The 21,285-nt window shown below is 37.2% G+C and overlaps 1 protein-coding gene across 5 annotated transcripts in view; it reads left to right on the top strand.

The window, feature by feature from the left end:
- The window catches only part of LOC135101928 (4'-phosphopantetheine phosphatase-like), a 332,938-nt gene that overhangs the window by 206,778 nt on the left and 104,875 nt on the right, over nucleotides 1-21,285 (top strand). For all 5 annotated transcript variants that reach the window (XM_064006329.1, XM_064006310.1, XM_064006318.1 and 2 more), the window contains one exon: nucleotides 16,341-16,441. In XM_064006329.1, coding sequence (XP_063862399.1) covers nucleotides 16,341-16,441 — 101 coding nt within the window. The remainder of the gene's footprint in view (nucleotides 1-16,340; nucleotides 16,442-21,285) is intronic.

Here is a 21,285-nt window from a genome sequence, read left to right as displayed (position 1 = left end):
TATTGGATTTTTTTGCCCTTGGCTGGTGACAGTGAGCACTACGTGTTCTGTCCTCTTTACCTTCCTAGGCCACACCCCCTTTCAGGTGTATCAATAGTTAGACAGGTGTTTAGGTCGGAGGGGGATTGAACGAGACAGTTCTCTGTTATTTGCCCTTTTCTTTGACTTTTTTTTTGTAGATAGCCGCCTATATGTGTGTAGATATTAAAGTTTGCTAGATCTCAACCTCCATCTCAAATACAATGATGTAAATCCCATGCATAAAGCAGTGGCATCCACAAAGTGGCCACCAAAAATAGTATTTTTAAACCTAAAATGCATTTTTTCACTTACTTGCATCACATAGAAAATAGCCCCTCCTCCTCCCCACTTCATGCCTTCCATTACAAACATTGGAGTGCACATCGTGGTCGAGATTGCTATGGCATTGAATTTTATGGTACACATCGGCATTATCCTTTTGTGTTGTGGGCATGATTTGCATATGAGACAGAGCCTAAGCTATGTGTGATGCAAATAAATTTTAAAAATGTATCGTAGGATTAAAAATACTATTTTTCTACAGATATACAGAAATGATAAGAGACCTACTCCATTTGGTTATTTTAAATACTACTCCTAGATCAGAGAAATTACTTAACCTTAGAGTAAGCTAACTAGCCTCCCTATTTGTCTGCAGACACAAGTAAACATAAATATGTGATAAATACCTGTCACCCAACTTTTTGCTGTTGGAAAGAAACAAGGAGGAAAAGAAAAAAAATCTTCATAATAAGTTAATAGTACAAAATCTGCACCCAAATACCATCACTACTACAGATGCTTGTACAGAGGAAATGCTGTTGGACAAGTTCATTGGCAGAATGGCTCCATAGAACAGGTGATGGTATTGCAAAAAAGTTGTCTTAAGAATACTCCCCACAGGTTCAGCAACATATTGATGAAGTTTTTATTTATTTATTTTTTTTTTTATTTATTTATTTATTTTTATTTATTTATCTATTTATTTTTGTTTATTTTTTTGTTACTATATTCATGATATTTCTTGAGCTATGGCCTGAAATATGATCCTACTCTGTGAACTTTTTTCATCTTGCTTAATGGTACTCACATACTAGTTTTCTGTTTTGAGAAGCTAAATTGTTATAAAATGCTCCAAAATATTGCTCTGCTTGGCAACTTATACTCCTAGTAGGCCTTTGTGAAACAGCAGTAAGAATGTCAGTGAGCCTCATTGCTTTAAAGGAGTAGAGTATGTACAGCATCTTAAAATTCTCCCCTTATACTTCCTTAAATGCTGCTTGGTAACATAGTTATGATAAAGTCTGAACTCTGGGGAAAATTAATTCATTGAGTACTAATGACCTGGGAGATTGTGTAAGTGATATTACATTTACATCACATTAGTCATTAGAATTTAGAATCAAATGAGATGAGGTCATGAATATTGTGGCATCAGACAAAAACATTCATTGCTCATCAAACACACATCATTTTGATTTAGCTTTTGTATACCAGTAGCTTGTTAGCATCAACAGTGGTTCCTCCCATCTATATTAACCAGTTCATTTTAACTTTTAGGATAGCTAACTACTATTTGCTTAGTAACAAAAATTGAACATTATCACCTAATCAAATAGCCACAGACTACAGTTGGCTTCCAAAATTACACCCACACCTCTTTTTTGGGGATTAATCCAGCCTTCAACCCTTCTGCCTTCATATAGCTAAGTCTTGTACTAGTTAACAGTCATGATGTACAAGATAAACTGTAGGAGAGTGAAACTCTAGGAGAGTGGTATCAAGGTAAATATGCACAATTTTATATCAATTAATTTGAAACTATAATTCCTTATTTTCAATATCTATTTTTATGTTATATATGAATGCCTCTGTTCACAATCAGACAGAAGGTCAGGTTCTGCATGGTGGCCTGCACTGGAATGTGTCCCTCATCCTGCACATGTCAGCCAACCTCTGCAACAGAGTGAATATTTTAAGTTTATCTCTCTTACTCTTAATAAGCTTTCTATTTGCATAAATAAATTATCTCAAACCAATCAGCTAGAACCAGAGTAGTGGCTACTTCCATATGCTTCATAATCTGTAAACAGTAGTATGGTATGGACAATAAAAAGAAATTATATGCTCATGGAGATTTTTCTCATTAAGAGTCAGATATTTTTCTCCTTTGGATGTATTTATCTGGATTCTGCAAAAATTGGATCCCTCAGAACTTGCAGTTTAGTTGAATCCTCACACATTAATATGTGCAGAGAAAGTAACATGTTCAGGCTAGCTATCTTCTTTAGCAATCTGGTAAATGTTACATGCATACCATGAAGCTAGCATCCTACTGGGCAAAATGAGCATGAGTGGCTTTGTTGTATTGGAAGTTCAATGGTGTCCTCACATTGGACTTTAGCTTGATAGCTTAATGAAAAAATGAGTGATGAGCAATGTCATGTTCTTTACATGACATGATTAACATGTACTTTTTCCATTCTATAAATAGGGGTGAAGTGTGCACATCACAATTCATATGGCATTCCATGTACAACATTTAGAGAAGAAAATGTGTTTGGGTTCAGCTGTAGCTACTGAGAAATTCATGGCTTTAGGTTCAAAACTAGGGATTGTTCCTTATTTTTCTATTTGATATCTGCGGGCATAGGTGGAATAACAACAAAGATTTTAAAGTACATGGGTAACATGGTAATAGAATGAACATCTCTAATATGTGATATAGAATGGAAGTAAGAAGAAATACCAGGTGAGTGGAAGAAGGTTCCACATAAATATTAAAAAACTGTAAGAATGAGTTATAGAAAGATGAGTTTGTTTAGTGTATCAGGAAAAGTCTGTGGGAGAGTCTACCCATCCATCCCTCTTCTGTGTTATATCAGTCACTCTCGAATAGAAGCTTATCAAATTTGTTACACGTGATTGTTTTTGTCTAAAGTCATACTGTTTTTTGTGATATTATATCATATTTTTCTAGAAATTTTGTCCACTTCTTTATCACTTTTTCACAGATCTTACATACTATGCTAGTCATTGGTACTGGTCTATAGTTAAGTGGTTCTTCTTTCTTTCCACTTTTATAAATTGACATTATGTCTGCTCTCTTTCATTCCTTAGGTACTCTTCCAGTTGATATTGATAACTTTATTATGTCATATACTGGTTCAATTACAGAAGTACATGAGACTTACCGTAGGTTAGTTGAAATGTGCTTCGGATTTTGCGAGGCACATCACGTCTGCTAGATGGTAGAGTTCACATGAGATACACTACACTTCGCCACACAGTCAGTCTTTAAAGATACAACTACCCACATGAAATATTATCTCCCAACCCTTCCAGTCCTTGAATTTTTGTTGTGTAAACCAAGAATCATCAATTAACAAAGGGAGGGAGTGGAGGGCATGTGAACTCTACCATCTAGCAGACGTGATGTGCCTCGCAAAATCTAAAGCACATTTCAACTAACCTACGGTAAGTCTCATGTACTTCTGTAATTTTACTTCGGCAAATCACTTGTCTGCTAGATGGTGCCATTCACATGAGATTTTAAAGTCATGTGGGTGTTGTATGTAAAGGGTTCTGTCAAATTTCACATTTTGTAAATAGGTGTAAATAAAAGTTCCTATTACAAAAACCCCATTGTCATTTATGAAAATAGAACATGATTTTTACTGCTGATAACATTTCAAACCTTACATTATACTGAGCCTGGCACTGCTTCTTGAAAAAGAGTCTATTTCCCCTTGTATATCCTTATTATAATATTTAGCAAATGTGGCTTCCTGTGTCCAACCAGCTTTTGCCATGATGGTGGCAATAGGCACATCCAGTGCCTTGGCCTTAGACACTGACACAGGTCTAATACTACCTGCTGTGTACCTCTTGGTATCAATCCCACACTTACATAACATGGTCTTAAGCCACCTTGCCACCATGTCCTTAGAAACACCCCTATGGGGTTTTATATAACTTATGAGTAGTCTCCCATCTGCATTTCCAGATTCTGTCCTTAGCCTCTCAGTTCTTTCTATATATTCTTTCATAGCCTTAACTACACACAATCTGTAATCCTGAGGATAAGCTTTAAATACAATAGTACGAACATTAAATTTTGGCCTGCATTGCTTGATGTTACCTCCTAACAAAACTGAAACAGATTCTTCTCCAAATGCCATATTCACCAACAATAAGTGCAAAGTTTGGATCCTGGCTGCTTGTGTCATTGCCATCAGCATCACCATTTTTAGCTATAAGTCTTTCAGTGTTAGGCTGTGTAGTGGTTCCACGAGTCTTATCTTTTGTAATACAAGTTTCACATCCCAGGTCGTTGCGTACCTGGGTGTAGAAGGGCATAAGTTGAAGACTCCCCGCAGAAATCTGTTGACAAGTGGGTGATTGCCCGCTCTGCAGCCTTCCACCATAATTCCTATTGAAGATAGAGTCCCTCTCGCCGTGTTAATGCTTTCATAACCCACATTCCTTTGAAAGTTACGAGACAGAAAGTTTAATATATCTGCTATAGATGGTGCAATGGGATTAATGTTCCCTCTACTACAAAAGAGTGTCCACCTCTTGATGTGAGTGTTGTATTGTCTACCTGTTGCTGGTTTCCAAGAGGCCATAATGATTTCCGTACCTTCTTTAGATATGCCACGTTCTCCAAGTTGTTTCCGGACAACTGACAAGCCATCAAATTTGTGTGTTTCATTATTGGGTGTTCCTCAGCAGTTGACGGATGCATTAGCACATTTTTCCTTCTCTGTATGACCTGAGGGTCGTCTACTAGCATCCGAAGGAGCACCCCCATCCACGGTTGTGATGGCCAAAGTGGCACTATGATCCATCCTCTGGTCCTTTCCTCCCTTAACTTCAGCAGACATCTAGAGATCAGAGAGAAGGGAGGAAAGAGGTAAACCAATTTAAATTTAGCCCACGGAATTGTAACTGCATCAATATATGCAGCCTCTGGATCTGGTGTCCATGCACAGAATGGAGTCATTTGTTTGTTCAAACGTGAAGCGAATAGGTCTATACAAGGATTCCCAAATATAGAACACAATTCCTTAAATATCATCTCATTCAGCTGCCACTCATGTCCGTCATTAAAGTAACGTGATGCCTCGTCGGCCATGACGTTACATTTGCCTGGTATGTGGGAAGCTGTCAGCCATACCCCATTACTAAGACACCATTCCCAGATGTTCCTACTAATGTCATCACAAACTATTGACTTAACACCTCCCATCTCATTCACGTAATTAATCGCTGTGGTGTTATCACATAACACCCTGACGTGTAAACCTCTAAGGAGATGTGTAAAAGATCTCAATGAGAATAACATAGCCAATAATTCACGCATTAATGTGTGAAAGCACCTCTTCAGGGGACCATCTGCCATTGGTAGTGATGCTATTTTGGCAACCTGCCCATCCTAGATTTTAAGCATCTGTGAACAACTCAGTATCTGGTGCATTTCTGAATATTTTCCTGTTTTGATTCTCCAATTCCTTAATCCACCAGTTTAAATCTGTTCTAATCTCCTCTGTAATGTTCATCCATCTATTAAAGTCTCCACATGCCTCTTCCAAAGCCTTGATCTTTGCTCTTTCCACCCTCCTATAGTGCATCTTCCCCATCTCTACAGCTGGGATTGCTGCCACCAGCAGGCCAATCACTCTTGCCACAATTCTAATTTTTTCTTTGTCTATTGACTAAAAGAGAGCAATGCTGTATAATCTCATCCCTCCTACGCGCCGGCAAGGTAACTGTCATGGCCACCAAATCTATCACGTTACCTAAATACTCAATACGCGTAGTGGGACTTAAAACAGATTTCTCCACATTTATGCAGAAACCTACACTCTGCAACAACTGAATGTTGTCATTCATGCAATCAAAACATCTCGGCAAAGAGCTACTATACAGAAGCGTATCATCAATATAACTAGTGATGTTGTGGCTTTTATGCTTAAATGTAGAGAAAACTGGCTTCAGAAGTTTTGTAAATAGACGAGGACCATCCGAAAACCCGTTAGGTAGACATGTGAACTGGTAAATCTTATCCAACCATCTAAAACACAGATATTTTTGTTGTTCCTCTGCAATTTTTACTGAATTATAGGCTTTCTTAAGGTCTATAGAAGCCATATAATCTCCTTGACTAAGCAACTGTAATACTTGTTCAAAATTTTCCATTTTAAAATGAGTATATTCTACATGCCTGTTCAGTTTTCAAGATTTAACACCATCCTATAATCCCCCGTCTTATTCTTCCTCAGAAAAACTGGTGAAAGTATTTGTTGATCCTGTCCATGTGTCTCTATGATGGCCTTTATCTCTAACAATTTTTTAACCTCCTAATGCATAATCAGTTTATCTTCCTCCCTAAAGACATACTGTATATCCTCTCTAAATAAATATCCGATATTAGCTTCATCTATATTCAGATGACAATATTCCACCATATCCAAAATGAACAGGTCACTTGTAATCGCACGCCATTTATTGATAAACTTGTGAAGTTGCCCAGCCTCAAATTGTTCTTTCACCTGGGTTAATGCCGGGGGATATGTTGACCCCGGCCTCTCACGTTTTTTGTTGTCCAAGCTTGAGCAGGGTAGGAGTGCCTGTGTTCACCACTGGAGGGCATCCTGCGAAAACCATACGGCTGATATCTGGATGGGAATCCACAGGAGGAGGCCTTGGCAAAAAAGTTACATTGTTTACCTCCACCAAATCTGCCACTGCTTGCAGTCCAAGATGTAGGCTTCTTAAAAGTGAATTTGGTTTTCAGCCTTTCTGCCTCCTCAATATTTCTGTTGGCTTGTGACAGGTCATCCCCAAACAATAGACCCGTCATGGGAGCCTTGTCAGCACACAAATGAGAATATTTGGGATTAATGTCCCTTTTTATGATATGTCGCCTGTTCAAGTTATTTCTGTAGTGGGCATTACCCAATAATGCTAATGCATCATTGAGCATGGCCACCTCATTTACAATAATTTGGTGCTCTTCATCACGTGCCACCTTGTCTAGCACAGTAAGCAATTTTACAACAATAGTAGCTGCCTTGGTAATATCTTTTCCCACTTCCCTTAAGCGGAAGTCTGCCTTCTTTGCCTCTGCAGGCAGTGCGTCCAGGACCTGTGGGTTGCAATCCATTTGAGTTAATGCATGGCAGTTATTTGGTCTAAATGTCACCTCATCCTCTACAATGGCTTTGTAATCTTCTTGCCTCATGCCGTTAATAAACAGGTGGTTCACCATTGCAGCAATTTCCTTGTCAAGTTCTTTTGAGACAGTTTCCATGGGTCCATAATTCTTAGCACCTTGTAACAATATAATATCATGAGGAACATCCCTCTGGATTTCCTCTTCCTCATCACTGTCCTCCCTCAGTGGAGTTCTAAATCCAGAAAATCCTGCCTGTGATTCCTGAGAATCAGGCATCAAAGTATTATTTGACACCTACAGGGGAGCATTGTTATGAACTGCTTTTGACTTCACAGCCCCATTTTCCTTCTTAAGCTTGTCCATGTCTTTCCTCAACTCAGTCAAAGCATCCATAATCATGCCCAAAGAAGGCGCATTGCTGTCTTCACCAGCGTATTTTGGAGAAGGGGAAGGTGACCGAGAGTAACTTAACCTCTCATGATGAGTAGAACGGCTCTTAGATCTGGATCTTTCTTCATGTTTACTCCCCTTGTGTAGTCCCTTTACCTTAGCTGAGGTGCGTGGCATGCTGGTAGTTCTGAATCTCTCAGGACTGGGGCAAGCATCAGAAGGCGTCCTAGACATGGCGGCTAATGTTAACAAGATGCCACCCCTTTTAACAGCAGTTCCTTTTATAACCCCACGGGTGCCTTAACCTCACACACAGGGTAACTTTAAATCAAAAACTCCTTCATTATAATAATCTGGGAAGTCAAATGCCCCCAGGCTTGTAAATAAGGCAATATTCCTCTTGCCCCAATAATGGGTAACAAGATGGAACCATCTCGCACCTATGTCGGCTCACGAGAGTGCCCAAATATTGTTATATATATATATAGCATAAAATATTTGCCAATAATCCGCCTTATACCAAGTAACGGATATCATATAACCAATAATCCGCCCTTATACAAGGTAACGGATATTTCTAGTCCATAATCCGCCTTTAAATCAGGTAACGGATTCAAGTAGGCAACACTCCGCCCTTATCATGTAACGGATATCCATAGGCAATACTCCGCCCTATAATCAGGTAACGGATAACTAAAGACAATATTCCACCCTTATAACAGGTAATGGAAATCATAATACACAATCCAAACAAGAAAACTGTAATATTCCTATCACTCCTCGATAACAGAAGTCGTAACAACAGAACAGGAGGCGGGACCGACGTCCGACTTGTGTGGTGTCTGCATAGTAACTGACTGTGTGGCGAAGTGTAGTGTATCTCATGTGAACGGCACCATCTAGCAGACAAGTGATTTGCCGAAGTAAAATTAACTGTTTTCTGTACTCTTTTAAAATGAAACCTGATACTCCATCTGATACTGTTGCTTTTCTTTCTTCTAGTTCCTCCATCATTTTATAAACTTCTTTGATTACTGTAATTTCCCACATTTGCTTTTTTGTCTTGTCATCTTGTGGTTCTTTAAATTCTGATTCTTCAGTAAAAACTTGCTGGAACTTTTTATTTAGCAATTCTTTCATGTCCTTTGGGTCTTTATATGTTACATTTACATCCTTCAACTTTTCTAGTTTTTCTTTCATTTTAATTTTTCCATTTATGAATCTATAGAACAACTTTGGTTTGTTCTTGCACTTTTCAACTATATCTTTTCATATCCTTTCTTTTCCCTTCTCCATATTTTCACATATTAATTTCTTGCTATCTTAAAATCTTTATTTATTTATTTTTTTCAATTTCTTTTAATTTTTATCCATGCTTTGTTTCTTTTTTCTTTGCTCTTGCACATCTTGCATTGAGCCATGCTGTTTTCCTTTTTCTTTAGGTTTGTATAGTGGGACATATTTATTCACTCCTGTCTCGTATAGTTCTATAAAAATGCCATACTTATCTTGCACATCATTTGCTCTTTTCAGCTTTCCCCAGTCTATTTCTTCATAGAATCTCTTAAGATCATTTGTATTTGCTTTCCCTTAGTTTCTTCTGTTTTCTTTGTATGATTCATCCTCTTTACTGACATCATTATCAGCCTCTATTTCTTTCATTATATGGTCACTTTTTTTCCCATGTGGCACACATATCATAATTCTCTAGTTAGGCCAATTCCTTTCATTAATATTAGATCAAGTCTTGTTAGTTTGTCATCTCTCCTATATCTTGTATTTTTAGTCACCCATTGCATCATTGTGTATTCCATAGTCAGCTTCAGAAATCTTTCCCCCCATGCAGTCTCATTTCCTCCTGCCTCGAACATTTCTCAATTTATTTCTTTGCAATTGAAGTCACCAACCAATAATACTCTTTTATTACCTTTGATTAATTTATTCAAACACTGGATGGCATCTTCTGTTATTCTTTCATAGTCTTTCTTGCTCCAAGAATTTGTTTTGGATAGTATTACCATCAGTATTTCTTGATTATTATCTTCCAAGTTAACACTCACCATTTCTGCTTTTCCTTCTCCACATTTAATTATTTTTATCTTCACCTCATTTCTTGTCATTATCATTACACCTCTTTCTCCTTTACCAACCCTGTCTTTCTTCCACATGTTGTAGTTATTGTTAATGACAATCTGATTTTCTTCTTTTAGCTTTGTTTCCATTAAACACACCACCTTTGGATTCTTTTCTTTTAAATAGTCTTATAATTCCAGTGTTCTGTGTAACAGTCTGTCTATGTGGGTATACATCACATTCAGTCCTTCATTTTTACTCTTTTTCTCAATTTTATTTTCATTTATTACTTTTCCTTTATGTTCCATTTCTACACTCTATTTCTCCAAACTCTCAAAAAAAAATTATGTCTTTTCTTCTTCTGTTCTTGATTCATTTTTCCCTTTAGCTTCTTTGTACATTTCTTTAAGTTTTTTCCATTCTTCATCATTTCTGTTTTTTCTTAAGGTACATATCTTTGCAATCTCCTGCTTCTCTTAGCTTGGATGTTCTTTCTAGTATCTCTTCTGGTGTTTGTTGTGATTTTAGCCTTATTTTCATGTGTCTTGTTTTGCCTTCCAGGTAAGGTCCCAGCCAAACAATTTCTTCCTCTTCTTCCTCGCATTTAGTGTCATCTTCATCATTTAATTTCCTCATCAAATCCTTCACCATTTTTGTTTCTTCTTTCTCTCCTTTCAGTCTGTATGTTATATTTTTCTATTTTATTGCAGAAACTATAACACTTCTTATCTGCTGCATCTTTTACTGGATCTTCATTGTTTTTCAGTGCCCTCCTTTTCTACATTTTCATTTTTTTTTCTTTCAGTTGTTTTTCAGTTATTTCCTTAAAGTCAACATTCCCTTAATCATTTTCAGTTTTCTTGCCCTACATTTCATCTGACTCCCTCTCTCACCCTGTTCTCACCTTCATTAGTTCTGCTTTCAAATTCAAATTTCTTTAATTACTTTTTCTATGTTGTTTTGTAATTCCTCATTTTTCTTAATAATGTGCTGTTCTCTCACTGACATTTCTTCCAGTTCAGTTTTCAGTTTGAATATTTCTCCATCTTTTCCAGGGTTCTCCAGTTTGTCCTGAAGGGTTTTTACCACTTACAACACTACTTCCATCTCCTTTTTCTGCTGTTCTGCATCACTTTCCACTTTCCTTAATCTCATTTTCAAAAACCCTATCTGACTTTCATATCAGTCATCTTCATTAAATCCATCAAGGTTCATTTCACTTCTGCTGGAGTCTGATAATAAGTTGGCCATCTTTGTTTTGAAGCTTGGGCCCAATTGGCTGGAGCCCAGAAAACTACAACACTGTTTCCTCACCTACAGCACCACACTCACTTACTCAGACCCTACAAACCACACTTCTAGGTATTCCTGATGATATTATTCTCTTCCAGGTCCAGGTAATGTTGTGGGTTCCCCAAAAATCAACTTTCTTGGGGAGCGAGTGCATCAGGTGTAGTTTGTTGACTTGATCTTGATCTGAGTGTGTGTGTGTGTGTGTGAGTGTGTGTGTCATTGTGTTAGATAATAAATTAATCCAACACCTAACTCATCTCAGCCCCTTGCAGGGAGTAAATGAAATATAACATTTTCTTTGTACTCAAACTAACAGCCTGTCACCACACAGTCCAAGTAACTGGAATTTAATTTAATTGCATTCAGTCTAACTCAGCCATTCCCACAGCTTCTTGCAGGGATAAGCAGAATTTTGAAAATCATTTTGCACTGAGCAGAAACTAGTGTGTCATCCAATTAACCTGACAGAGCTACTTCTCTCTTTCTTGGCTTGGCCAAGTTGCCTCCACCATTGTTGTTGTGTTGACATCTCCCCAGGTCTCAACTTGCCTCATGTACATTATTAAATTTATAAAATATGTCAACACTCTGGTTCTTTTTATCAAAAAGTGAAATATAAATCAACATTAAATACTATTATGTATGGTTTTGATATTCAAGTGCAAAAACATAATGGTCAAAGTCTTTCTTAAGCACTAAACAGCATGTTTAACAAGTTAAAATTTTATTTCTACTCCTAGCTATAAGTGACTTAAGAAAACTTTTGTAGTTTCTTGCATACACTTTTAGCAATTATTTTTAGCAGGAAGTAAATTTAAAAGTCTTTGAGGTGTGTTTATGTATATGAGCCAGGAGTACAGAGAAACTCACTTGGAGCATTCAATATGGTCTGAAAAACTCCTAGATTCACCAACTGACTGAATTTTACGAATAAAAGGCAGTCAGCTGGAAAAAAATTTTTTGTCATTTGTGTGTTATCAAACCAAGCAATAAAATATTATGAACATTTTTAGCCAACTCAAACAGAGAGCTTGAAATGTGGCAAAATGAGCTAAATACTACACATATATCTCAGGTTTGGGATGTATCATCATCTTGGGATGAATGCTATTTTTTCCTCTCGATATAAGTTTACTTCAAGATGAGAACTTGTGTTGATCAATTCGATGCCACAGGAATACTTTGAATAACACGTGCACTATTGTAAATTTGTGTCATTTTTTTATGTAAGCTCATCGCAAACTTACCTATTTATTGATGTGGAATCCTTTTCTCCTAATGACTTCTTTCAGGTGACAGGATAGGCTATCATTGAAATTTTGCACTTTAGTTGCAGGAATGGCAACCCATGCTCTCTTTAGATCTTCATCTTTTTTGCTCACTGTTCAAGTGTCTTCTTCCCTTAGTTTCATCTTTACAATTTCCCTCAAGTTCCCAACAGGAGAAATATCTGGGCTGTTACCAGGCCATTCAGGAATTATTTCAATTTCAGTGTGAGTTGCTATTCCTTCACAGTTTTTGCTGTGTGACAAGAGGCCCCATCCTGCTGGAATATTTCTGTCCTGATGAAATCAACCACAGCATATGTATAGACCTGGGTTTGACGACAGCACTGCAAGCTCATAGCTCCCACCTCAGGGGCCACATTCTACATAAAGTTTTGACATATGTCATAGCTGTGGCAGTTGTGTATCATAACTTAGAACATCTGTCATAATTCGTATATCATAAGCTCTGACATAAGCAAAGCTGTCAATTGTAACTGTCTTCTATATGTAGTGCTTGCTTGATTTCAAATGCTAAAAGACAAAGCAAAAACTGGTGTTTACTACTACAGTGGAACCTCAGTTCTAGAACTTAATTTGTTACTGAATGCCATTCGAAATCTGAGTTGTTTGAAAACTTAGATTATTTTTCATATAAGAATCAATGTAAATTGGATTAATCCATTCCCAAACACCAGTCTATCCTGTCTTAGCTGCTTATAACAGACACTCCCACAGCCAAGATGGCTGCTTCACAACATCTCCAGCTCACAAACTATTTATCCAGAAAGGATGTACTGAATGAACTTAAGTGATACAGAACTCATTAGAAGATACTGTTTAGACCTTGCTGGTATTCTCTTTGATGCTAATCTAATGAGGAAAGCCTTATAGAAGGACACAGAAAGGATCAATCCACTTACTGCCAAAATAAAGGTGATCATAACATTTAGACATCTTGCTGCTGAGAAAAGCTACTGGAAAAATACCGTTTTGTAGTGTTGATGTCATTGGGTATCATTGAGAGAGCCACAGGTGACTAGAGATAACTCCTGGGTGCCAAAAACTTTGTTTATATTGAGACTTTTCAACGAGATCACATTTACCTTATTTCAGAGACTGAATTACTGTCTTACACTCTGTCTCTCTCCTCTAAATATATAAAAATTAAGTAAATTTTTATAGAAACTATAAATTAATAATAAACAGCAGTTTTTGCTATGTCTTTTAATATTTGAAAACTTTGTTCTAGAACTGAATCATGGTACTGCAAATGAAGCAATAATGAGTTCAAAATTTTATTCAAAAACCAATTTGTTAAAAAAAAAAAAAAAGAGGCATTAGGTAACTGAGGTTCCACTGTAATTCATACCTTCTATAAATATTTCTTTCTTTTTATGTATTGGGATAAGAGACACAGTGGATAAGATAGAAATTCAATCTTTGAAATATGGTAAACGTGATGCCTCTCAATGATCCCCAAGGCCATCACTACTGCACAACTGCATTTTCGCAGTAACTCTTCCCAGCAACAAGTTATCTAAGTGTTATGATCACTGTAATTTCTTGGGTAAATGGATTTCTCCTTTCTGTGTCATTGTTAGACTTCCCTCACTAGATCAATAACAAAATGAATACCTACATGGACTAAACAATATCTTCTGATGAGTTTCATGTCACTAAGTTCATTCAATACATCCTATCTGAATAAATAATTCCTGAGTTGGAGATGTTGTGGGCAGCCATCTTGGCTATGGGGAATGTCTGTCATAAGACAGGATGGACCCAGTTTTAGCATCCTGCATGGATTTATGATAGACGCACACAGTTTATGATAAGCTGTGACATGTTTCATAGCTAAGACTCACTAGGACTGCTTCGTGAATACAGGCACTGGTTTATTTGATGTTTTGGAGAAGTTAGCATGTCTGATGTTGGCTGAGTCTTTTATCTTGGCACAGTTTCAGCCATCTCATTACCTTGGCAGCACAAATAATAATTACCCAAGTCTTTTGTGATTTGCCAGATACAGTGTTTCCCTACGTATTCCCAGCTTGGTATTCTAGGTTTTGCTTATTCACAGATTTTTACCAGATGTCCCCACCAGCTCAGTCTTTTGCCCCAAAAGCCTGGATTATTCTTTCAGTTATCATAAACCCTCAAAATAATGAACACATATGGTGAAAAGGTGCATTGCTAAAGACAAAAATTCACTATATCCAGAGAGAGAGAGAGAGATTTAGCTGTGTGACAGCTCCAACACTATTGACAATACACTGATAACACTGCACTAATAGCATACCAGATTATAGCCCAAAGCTATAGACAGCATGGAAAGATGGTGGAGATATTAGCTGGTTAGAGCAAAAGCAGGAGCAGAACAGCCAGGTACAAAATGGTAGAATAAGCTGACAGGAGCACAAATTGACAAGGACTGGCTGGCAGAAAAACTTGACAGAGGCACCATAGATATTGTCCTTGTCAAACATGGGCAGCCATGATAGGTACAGTGGAAGCTCAGTTTTCGAACTTAATTCATTCCTGAATGCTGTTCAAAATCCGAAATGTTATAAAACCAAAACTATTTTCCCTATTGGAATCAATGCAAAATAGATTAATCCATTCTCATACACCCATCCACCATTTCTTAGTGGGTAATGACAGATGCCCCCACTACTTAAAGTAAGAGGACAAAGGAACCAAAAGCTAGATGCACACTTATAGGCTAGCAGTATGCCCTTTACCTCTGCTCCCCAATAATGATAATCAATAGTGACATTGAAGTAATGAAGTAATGAAGATGAAGCATGGAATGTAGTGAATTTTTAATTAGAGTGAACTGGCCTCCTGCCCCACAATTAGTTACATTAAAATTTTATTATATATTGCTACTTGGCAATTATGCACACTGTCTGACAAGTCTCACACTCATTTATTGCCAGTGCCACTTGAGGCACTCCTGCAAGGAGTGTTGCCACTCACCTATACCTTAGAATGGGTTCCAAGAACCTCATTAACCAAGGAAAGGCATGGATTGTTATCTTAGGAAGTAGAATGTGCTTGTAAAGGAAATTTGAAAGCATACATACAAGGAAAAATTGTAATTCCAAAGAATTCATCACAAAGTGAGATTGCTACAGTGAAGTTCTTCATGATCACAGAATTGGTGATGGTAATTTTTTTTATGCAAGACTGTGCACCTTATCACAAGATTAATAATGGCTTCAAGGCAAATAAATGAATAACCTGAAGTGGTCTGGTAACTAACTGGATCCTAATTCCATTAAACAGATATGAACCTACATGAAACTTGAAATTTAGGGAAGGGACACAGCATCCATTTCCTGCCATGTTGAAACATTCAAGAACCAAATGTACTGTAGAAAATATCTGACTTCATGCTTGAACAATTTTCAAGCTGTTTTGAAGGCATGTGATGGCTACATAAAATATTAGAATAAAGAAAAATAATTATTTTTGCTGTTTTCCTACACTTCTTAGTATACTTTTTGTGAGTATTGTATGTATATGTAAGGTAACTCTAGTAACAAAAAAGGCACATTAGTTTAGTACATGTAGTAGTTTATGTAAGTGCCTACATTAATATTGTAATGCTTGGTATCAAAATGCAGTACAAGAAATTAAAAGCTCATCAAATTTATTCATAGGAAAATATGCAGGACTCTTTCACAACCTAGCATTTTGATTTATGACATGCATTTGTAAATAATTTCTACTCATTTCATAGCATAACATGTCTTTCAGTATATTGAATTTAACATTTAACTACTTAAAAGAAAAAATTGAATGTTTTATATATATATATATATATATATATATATATATATATATATATATATATATATATATATATATATATATATATATATATATATATATATATATATATATATATATTCCATAAGATAACAATAAAGTATCTGCTTACACAAATATTTGTATATTTTTTTTATAGATTAGATGTAATATGCCAAATTTTCTAAATAAATCATTATTGGTTAGAGTCTGTTGGATACTTGAACAATTTCATGTAATTGCATTTCATTTCAACAATATTTTGATATGTAAAAATATTATATATTCTGAAATATTTGCAGGGTTTTCAGAAGCAGACATTGCAAGAAGCTTACTGTTTACCGTCAGTAATGATATTGGACAGATTGCCTCCTTGTATGCTATGCTTCACGGACTAAGGAAGGTAAGAATGAATGCCAAAACTTATGTTATGACACACACACACACACACACACACAAAGAAGACTTATTTGTGTGGGACTCAAGAGATACAAGAGGACATGGAGTGAAATTGAAGAAAACAGCAAGTAGAAGAGATGTCAAGAAATATGGTTTCCCAAATAGAAGCATAGAAATATGGAACAACTTAGATGAAACAGTGGTACAAGCAAAAAAATGTTCATGAATTTAAAGTTAAGCTGGATGCTTATAGATATGGAGACAGGACAGCACGAGCATAGCTCTTTTCCTGTAAAACACAACTAGGTAAATACACACACACACACACACACACACACACACACACACACACACACACACACGATGGAATTAAATGAGTTATTAAACAGAACTGCACCTGATGTTGCTGTATTATGTGAGACAAAATGGAAAAATGAATGGGGAACTCCTGACATTGGTGATGATAAATATGATTTATGGATGAAAAATGGAAGTGACAAGGGAGGAGGGAGAGTGATCATTCTGACTAAAAAGTGTATTAAAGTGGAGAGGGTAATAAAAAGTGAAGACAAGTCTGAAATTCTACAAGTGATGATAAGAAGTGGAAATGGTAGGATAATGAATTATGTAGGTGTGTATGTGCCACCTATGACCAATGCTTGGTGAAAAGAAGAGCATGAAGAGATGTTGGTAGATGTGTTAAAAAGCCTTGAAAAGATAGTGATGGAAAGTAGTGATATAGTTATAGTTGATGATTTTATTTGTAAGTAAATTGGGAAACAGTGACAACTACTGGAAGTGAGAGCTCATGGAGTAATAGATTGTTAAATTGGGCGGTGGAAAACTTAATGACTCAGTGGGTTGATTGTGATACAAGATTTAGTGGAAGGGATAAGCAATCAAGACTTGATTTTGTGTTTACCATGGACATGGAAATTATTAAAACTATACACTATGATAGCCCTCTAGGTAAAAGTGATCATGTGTTAATGGAATTTAAATTGAAAAATGAAAATGTAATCATTGATGAAAATTATAAGATGAAAAGATTTAAATATAGTAAATCTGACTTTTAAAACTTAAGAAAATACTTTGTTGCCATGGACTGGAAAGACTTTGAAGACACAGAAGATGTTCGGGAAAAATGGGATGAATTTATAAGGATATATAATTCTGCTATGGAGAAATTTGTACATAAAGGAGGAGCAAAATGTAGAAAGGGTAAAGAATGGTTCAATACAAAATGCAAAAAAGCTAGAAATAGTAAGCTAAATGCTTGGAATAGATGGAAGAAGAGGAAAACTGAGAGCAGATCGGAGGAACATATTGATGCTAGAAATAACTACGTTGAGATAATAAGAATTGAGAGAAGAAACTATGAAAGAGATATAATAGATAAGTGTATAAATGAACTCAAACTGCTCTTTAGACATATTAATGGGAAGATGAAAAAAAAAGAAGGTGTATCAAGATTGAAAATTGAAGGAAAAATCTATGAGGATGCACAAGACATGGAGGTTATGAACAATAGTTTCAGATTGGTATTTACTGTGGAAGGGGAGTTTGATGGTAGAAGGGATAAGTTGATGAGGAACATACTAAGTACAGTTCCAGTCAGTTATGAGGAAATACTTATGATAGAAGAACTTGATGTAAATAAAGTAACTGGTCCAGATGGAGTATCAAACTGGATATTGAAGGAATGTAGAGAACAACAGTCTGATAAAATTCACAGTCTCGTGGTGACATCACTAACACAAGCAAGAGTACCAAAAGATTGGAAGAGAGGAAATATTACACCAATATTCAAAGGAGGAAATAAGGTAAACCCACTAAATTATAAACCAATGTCCTTGACTAGTGTTGTAAGAAAACTATGCAAAAGAACAATAAAGGAAAGATGGATGGAACACTTGGAAAGAGATAAAATTTTGGTAAATTGTCAATTTGTATTTAGGAGGGAAAGATCATATCCCATGAACTTATTGTCCTTTTATTCAAAGGTAATCAATATTGTGCAGGAGAGAGATGGATGGGTGGATAGGTCCAATATCTGTAGGACCTGGACATTTCCCCCTGCTACTGATGTCATGTTGGCACAGCTTTTCACCTTCTGTCAGACCCTGGCTTACCAAAACAACACTTACACCTAGAAGGCAGCAGTCATCTACATGGACTCCCTCTCGTCCCTGCATCTCATCCTCTCCTGTCGCCTGGCCACGTCAACAGCCCTGGTCCTCTGCCTACAGTCACCTCCTTTCACTCGCCTCCACAGGTTGGAAAAGCACCATGCAATGAGTCCCTGACCATTCTGCATCTGTGGCAACTAAGTGGTGGATGCAGTAGCAAAGATGGCTATTACTGGAACTGACATCACACTCCTCCCCTACTTCACTGCCATCCATCTGCTCTTCCAAACCTGCCACTCCTCTTGGAATGTCTTTCTTCTCAACTCCTTCCATACCACCTCCTTGGACTTGTACTACATGGACTCCTTCCTTCCAACCATAGATCCAGCAATCAACCCACAGGCTAGACATTATCCTCACATGTTTGCAACTCTCTTATCCTCCCCATACTGCCCATGGTGTCAGAATGATGAGGAACATGTCTTGCTTTATTGTCCACACTTCCACTCCTACCACCAGACCCTCTGCATTCAGCTTCATGTTATATATGTCACCACCTTTGACCTGCTCATCCTACTGGCTGCCAATGACATCTGACCAACCTGCTGACCCGCACCCATACATCTTACATGTGTCTTCTTGAGGAGTGCCAAACAGTTCCCTCAACTGTGAAAACTCACAGGCATTCACCAGGGTGCATATAGTCAGCAATGGCATCATCACCCTCTACTCCTATCAAGAAGACAAAATTACTATGGTTCTGACCTGGCTGAGACAGGCTCTTCAACAATTGAAATAGAATATTTCAAAACTAGCTTATGATTTGGGTTTTTACTCATTATATACTGTCAAGGGCAAACACTTACATCTTAGTCCTGTTGGTATAGACCTTGGTATAACTATTGATCCAACATTGAATTTTCTCACCCATATTCAATCCTTGGTGTCAAAGGCTTCAGGATTGGCCAACTCTTTATTGATGGCCACTTTGTGTCAGTCTCCTACCTTCATGGGTAAGCTGTTTACCATCCATATACACTCACTTCTTGAGTTTGCATCTCCAGTTTGGAATACAGGCTGTTACTGATTTGACTCTTTTAGAATCTGTTAGCGACTGTGGACTAAGCAAATTATAAGTTTTCATAATATGCCTTACAATTAGTGTCTCAAAGCTTTAAACCATCTTCTTTGAAAGGAAGACTAATGAATGCTGATCTAATTAAGTGTTGGAAAATTTTCAATGACATGTTGTTTACTATAACTCCTGCTTGTCTTTTCATCATGTCCCCCGCAGGGAGTATTACAAGAGTATTACAAGAGATCACAAATTTAAGATATTTATTCCCCACACCACTTGCAAAGCCAAGCACAGGTTTTTCTCAGTTTGTGTGGTGAAGACCTGAAATACACCATCCACTGAGATGGCAGAAGCAACTAACCTCAATAATTTTAAAAAGTGGCTTAGTGACTTCATAGAACACACTTATTTGATTTCTGTTAATGAAGCACTTTATCATAATGACTTTATGGGAGACATTGCTTATACTGTTATTCTGTTTGGGCTTATAGCACCCTTTCCAGTCAAAACTCAGCAGCAACTGTTGTCTTAGTTATTGCTTCTGAGACTGGCATGCCATGTGCATCCACCTCATCAGTGTCTGCTTGCCAACAGGCCCTCTGCCATAGCCTCTCATATCCATGGGAACAAGATTCATATGCTGCTGGTTCCTACACTCTCTGCTGCTACTCCACATCTGCTCTTATCTGCTGCTGGCTGCTGACTCTCACTGCTACCCAATGTTTGGTCCCAACCACTGCTGTTCATTGACTGACGCTCTGCCACCTTAGGCTACCACCACCAGACAGGCATAACACGCACACACACACACACATACATTCCCATGCACACACCCAAATGCTACACATATAGACACAACTACTTACATATACTACCCAACCTACATATTATACCACCTGGGTAACAGTATAATTTACTTCCTTGTTAACTTTAAATACTTTTGGACACCATTAAATACTAACACTGACTGTGGACTACCAGTACAGTACAGAATCAATTATTAAAAAAAATTGCCAAGCCATTGCTTACACACAGCTGATGAATGCTTACTGTGGATGGTGGCAGCAGCAGAGGCTATAGCCGGCCCTTTTCTCACAAAACTCACATCACTGTGTATGGCAGCAGCATCTACAGCCTGCCCTTCTATTTATATCATTGATCTGGATCTGAACCTGATCTGGATTTGTTTGGGGAAAAAGGAGTGCTTGGGGGCAATGTTGATCAGAACAATAACACAAACAAGTTACCACCCAGCTGTCACTAGAGATAGATGATACATTTCCTGAAGCAGTTAGGCTGAGAAGGCCACCCCTAAGCCTCAGTCACCTGCTCACCCAGATGGATCTTCCTTAGCAGAGAAAAGTATGAGAGCACATAATCAGATTCTGTACTTTGCCATAAACATTGTATAAGCTTCGTATAAAGCTTTCTTCATCCATATCATACTGAAATTACAGAATGCCATGGCATTCTCAGTGATCTGAGTTACCAGCAGTCACTGGCTGTTTTAATGCAGAACTCGATATACATTCCCACAGTTCCCTGGAGATTCACACTCTAAAATCATCTCTCATAATACATGTTGATGTACTGTACCTATATGCTACAAAACTGTCAGAACTATTGTTTTAACAGGGAAAT

The sequence above is a fragment of the Scylla paramamosain genome, chromosome 1 (genome assembly GCF_035594125.1).
Source record: "Scylla paramamosain isolate STU-SP2022 chromosome 1, ASM3559412v1, whole genome shotgun sequence".
Classification (NCBI taxonomy): domain Eukaryota; kingdom Metazoa; phylum Arthropoda; class Malacostraca; order Decapoda; family Portunidae; genus Scylla; species Scylla paramamosain.
Note: the sequence above shows the minus strand (reverse complement) of the source record. Positions and strands in the feature narration are given on the sequence as shown.